This window comes from Rhinopithecus bieti, unplaced genomic scaffold, assembly GCF_001698545.2.
Source record: "Rhinopithecus bieti isolate Rb0 unplaced genomic scaffold, ASM169854v2 scaffold_5153, whole genome shotgun sequence".
Taxonomy (NCBI): domain Eukaryota; kingdom Metazoa; phylum Chordata; class Mammalia; order Primates; family Cercopithecidae; genus Rhinopithecus; species Rhinopithecus bieti.
In genome coordinates this window covers 1152418-1156827 of record NW_016804751.1, presented here as the reverse complement: position 1 = coordinate 1156827, position 4410 = coordinate 1152418, and the positions used below count along the sequence as shown (strand labels likewise).

General features: G+C 37.3%; 1 protein-coding gene across 1 annotated transcript in view; it reads left to right on the top strand.

Moving 5' to 3' along the window:
* The first annotated feature begins 1150 nt into the window (after positions 1 to 1150).
* The window catches only part of LOC108528529 (synaptotagmin-1-like), a 167183-nt gene continuing 163923 nt past the window's right edge, over positions 1151 to 4410 (top strand). Inside the window, 2 exon segments of the mRNA XM_017870371.1 lie at positions 1151 to 1171; positions 2746 to 2868. Coding sequence (XP_017725860.1) covers positions 1151 to 1171; positions 2746 to 2868 — 144 coding nt within the window.

Here is a 4410-nt window from a genome sequence, read left to right as displayed (position 1 = left end):
GGTGACAGAGCGAGACTCCGTCTCAAAAAAAAAATAAATAAATAAATAAATAAATAAATAAATATATAGGCTCTAGATACAGGATATAAATGCTCTAGGACAATCAATACATTTTTACCATTTCAATTCATATCAAACTCACAGAAATTCAAATTTCAATATTCATGGCTACATGTCTCTATAGTAAGATTTTGAAACCAAGGAAGATTTTTTAAATATTCTGCAATGATTACAAAAAGTATAGACATTTATGTTGCATAAAATACATATTTACATGTTCTTTTGTATGCGTTAAAACTGGAGAACACTAAGCAGACAGAAGGAAAATATTCACTTGTACAGTCATAGGTCTGGAAAGGTCATTTCTCCATGGTTTTCACTAATGTGTGTGGATATTTTAATTTTTATTTCTTCCTTCTATGTCCTTATCTGTGTTGTGTCTCATGACTGTTCTGGACTGTCCCTTGCGGTAGGTTTCCTCTGCTACTTAGACATCCCTAGTCAACGCTCAGATACATTTAGTGGCCTGGCACCTGGGGCTCCACAGCTGAGGGTATATCATTCTGACACACATCAAGAGGCTGAACTAAATTGATTTCTTTAAAGATAAGGTGTTCTCATTTTAAACACGCTAATGGATTAAATATAACAGTATTAGAAAGCTCAAGTTTTAAGTTGATGGACACAGAAAGAAATTCAGTCCCTTGCGCTACTTTTCCAGTCTGCCTTATTAAATCCAAATCTGAACAATGTCACTGAGAATGAACAAATGCTCCTTCTGATGGTTGCGAACAAAGCACCTGTTGAATGTCAAAGCAAACCATAAGCATGTGCACTTAATCTTTGAAATTTAAAATAAGGTCTGATATTCCCAACCCAGCTTTTTCTACTGCAATTTATCAAACCTCAGAACTGCTAGGTTTACAAGCTTTTTCTTCCGAATTTTGTTCCATGGAGGGGAAAATAGTGCTCTTGAGATATTGTAATAGCTACTGATTTAATAGGTCTGAATTTAATGTGATGGTACAGAAAATGTCTTGCTTAAGCTCAGCCTTTGGGACAGGAATAGACTTAATCACTTCAGTGATGAACAGTGGCTCTGAGAAATTATCAAAAATGTAGCCCTATTTCATGCAGAATAATTGCAGAGATGGTCCTGCCTTCTATTCAGGTAAAAGCCACTTAGGGAGAAGGAGATTTAATATATCAGCTATTTCAAATTGCATTGGGCTGAAACATGATACATAAATTCAGTTCTGAAAGAGACTTTTGAAAAGACATTTTAATCGATGAATTTTTTATTATAATAATAGACTGACATGCAGATTTATCAAACAGAAATAGATGTTAAATAGTTTGCTATTATTTTACAAAACCAAAATCTTATAGGGAGGCAAATTACCTAAGCTGCAATTTCCTGAGCGCATCTACGACAGTGTTAAAGACATACTCAGCTAGGGTTTAGAAAGGACAAAGGGATTCCACTGCCTAAAGTTCTCTAACTAAACTCAGTAGTCTTTTTTTTTTTTTTGGTCACTTTACTATCACATGTTACCTTTAGTGACCAAGCCTCTTGTTCACAAGTTAAACAATTAATATAAATTTTAAAATATTTTCATGTTGTTTCCTGTCTTTAGCCCTATTAGTAATTCAACATTTTAACATTCAAAGAAACACCCAAGCATAGATTAAATTTTCCAAATTAAGTGGTTTGTAGCCAACCAAATTTGATACTGTTTCTACACAGATGTATATCATGATGGCAATTTTCAATTTTCAAAACTCACTGTAGGTTCCTAAGAAATTTGTATGTTGGAAAAACATATTATATTTTTTGATTTTTTAAAAAGAAGAGCATTTGAATGAAACTTACGAGATAATGAGCTTTCTAATATTTCCATTTATAGTAGACTTAAGTTTTAGGTTATAAAGAGTATTCAATTGGTTAGACTGAGTTTTGAGAGTTCAATACAATTGATTTTGCTCTTAAATACAAAATGAATTCTTATACCAATTTGTTTTTGACAGAATTGCAAACCTAACTCTTTTTATCTTTTGACATCAAATAGACTCTTAAATCAATTTAATTCAGCCTAGCTTTTGGTGGAGCTGTTATGAAAATAAAGTGGTAAACTGAAACTGGAAGTGGGGTGAACTTTTCTCTAAACATGGATTTGCTGGTGGCATGGTTTTTTCCTCTTTTTCATACCATGATAAATGTAGATGTGAAAGACAGGGAATTTAAATTTTCTGAGGATCATTACTGAACTATCCTTTTCATAGGAAACAAGGCAACAAAAGGCCATGCATTTTATATTAATTATTCCACTGCATGTAGCGATACTTTATATGATGCTGAGCATCTCTTTAAACTACATGAATGTGAAACCTGGCCTGGTTAGTAGCATGTTTTATCTTTCCTCTGAAAGCAGCAGTTTTATCAGAGCCAAATACAACACCAAGTTGATACTTTCTTTGCAACAATGTTACATTTTTTGCTTGCAATATTCTGAGGGGCTTCTTCCATCGCTTTCATTTTGCTTGCTGATTGGGGAAAAAAAATTCCGTGCACAAAAGGAATTTAAAAACATATGTAAGCAGCAAATGTGAATGTGTGTCAAACAGATTTCCAGCATCTTAGTGCTTGCTTCGAACAGCTTGGAAGTGTAACTACAGGCCCAGTTCAATTTAAGTTTTAATGAAAATTCACTGAAATTCACATGTGATCCATTTCTCTATACATAGGCCCTCAAGGATGATGATGCTGAAACTGGATTGACTGATGGAGAAGAAAAAGAAGAACCCAAAGAAGAGGAGAAACTGGGAAAACTTCAGTATTCACTGGATTATGATTTCCAAAATAACCAGGTCTGAAGTGGAGAAATGTCTTCAAATTCCATTATGTTTTCTGAAATTACCAAGTAGAAATTGCAGCAAGATACTTCTTAAAATATTTTGTTCGCTGCGAGGAGAAAATGCAATTATCAAAGCTATGGATGAAATAATTTCTAAGAACTGGCAGTCCCCTACTTGCTAATTTAACTTCTGGTAATTAGAATTCACAGTATTCAACCAATTACATCTACTTGTGGCACTTTCAGCAGGCAGACCGAATACAAATTAACTTGAAGCAGTCAGTCTGCTTCTGAGAGCTTCTAGCCACAGTCTCACCTTCTCAGCTCCCTCAGCCAGAGCTGCAGCAACCTCCCTTGGACTTTACAGATTTAGAACTAGACAGGGCTAGGGGCCTTTGAGTTTGGCCACTATTCTCGCCAAAGTTTTGAAAAACAATAGAATGATTTGATAAGGGATCAAAGATGAAAAATTGACTCTGGTCCTTTAAATTTAAAAGCAGGATTGCCTTATATGGTACTAGGTGAAACTCCTAGTGCTAATGAGATAGCAATTCTAAAAGAGTGAGAAGACCACAGACTTACTTCTAGTGCCTAGGAATATTGCCCAAAAAGTGACAAGGAACTAAAGAAGGTAACAAAATAGGCATTTTTGCTTCAATTTCTCATAGTCATGAAATACCACCTAGGTGAATAATAGTGGCTACCTTTTATTGACTGCCTGTCAATAAAATAGAGATTGATGAAAGATAACTGTTAAAAGTCGCTTTACATTCGAAGACATTCCAGGATCCACAACATTGATGAAAATGTTCCTTACCTTCTGAATTGTTACAGAAATGTGAAAGCTGGATAAGAATTAGGGGAATAGGCTAAGTTAGAGATCAGGTTTTTAAAAATCTGTAAGACAGACTGGGCACGGTGGCTCACACCTGTAATCCCAGCACTTTGGGAGGCCGAGGCGGGCGGATCACGAGGTCAGGAGATCAAGACCATCCTGGCTAACACGGTGAAACCCCGTCTCTACTAAAAATACAAAAAATTAGCCGGGCGAGGTGGCGGGCGCCTGTAGTCCCAGCTACTCGAGAGGCTGAGGCAGGAGAATGGCGGGAACCCGGGAGGCGGAGCTTGCAGTGAGCCAAGATTGCGCCACTGCACTACAGCCTGGGCGACAAGGGTGAGACTCCGTCTCAAAAAAAAATTAATTTAATGTAATTTAATTTAAAAATGTGTAAGCCATAGCACTTCTCCAAGTAGGAAGGTTTTAAACGTCTCCAGTTCATTTTGCTTCACTTATCTTTTTGGGTAAATAAGAACTGATGGGCCGGGCGCGGTGGCTCAAGCCTGTAATCCCAGCACTTTGGGAGGCCGAAACGGGCGGATCACGAAGTCAGGAGATCGAGACCATCCTGGCTAACACGGTGAAACCCTGTCTCTACTAAAAAATACAAAAAACTAGCCGGGCGAGGTGGCGGGGGCCTGTAGTCCCAGATACTCGGGAGGCTGAGGCAGGAGAATGGCGGGAACCCGGGAGGCGGAGCTTGCAGTGAGCTGAGAT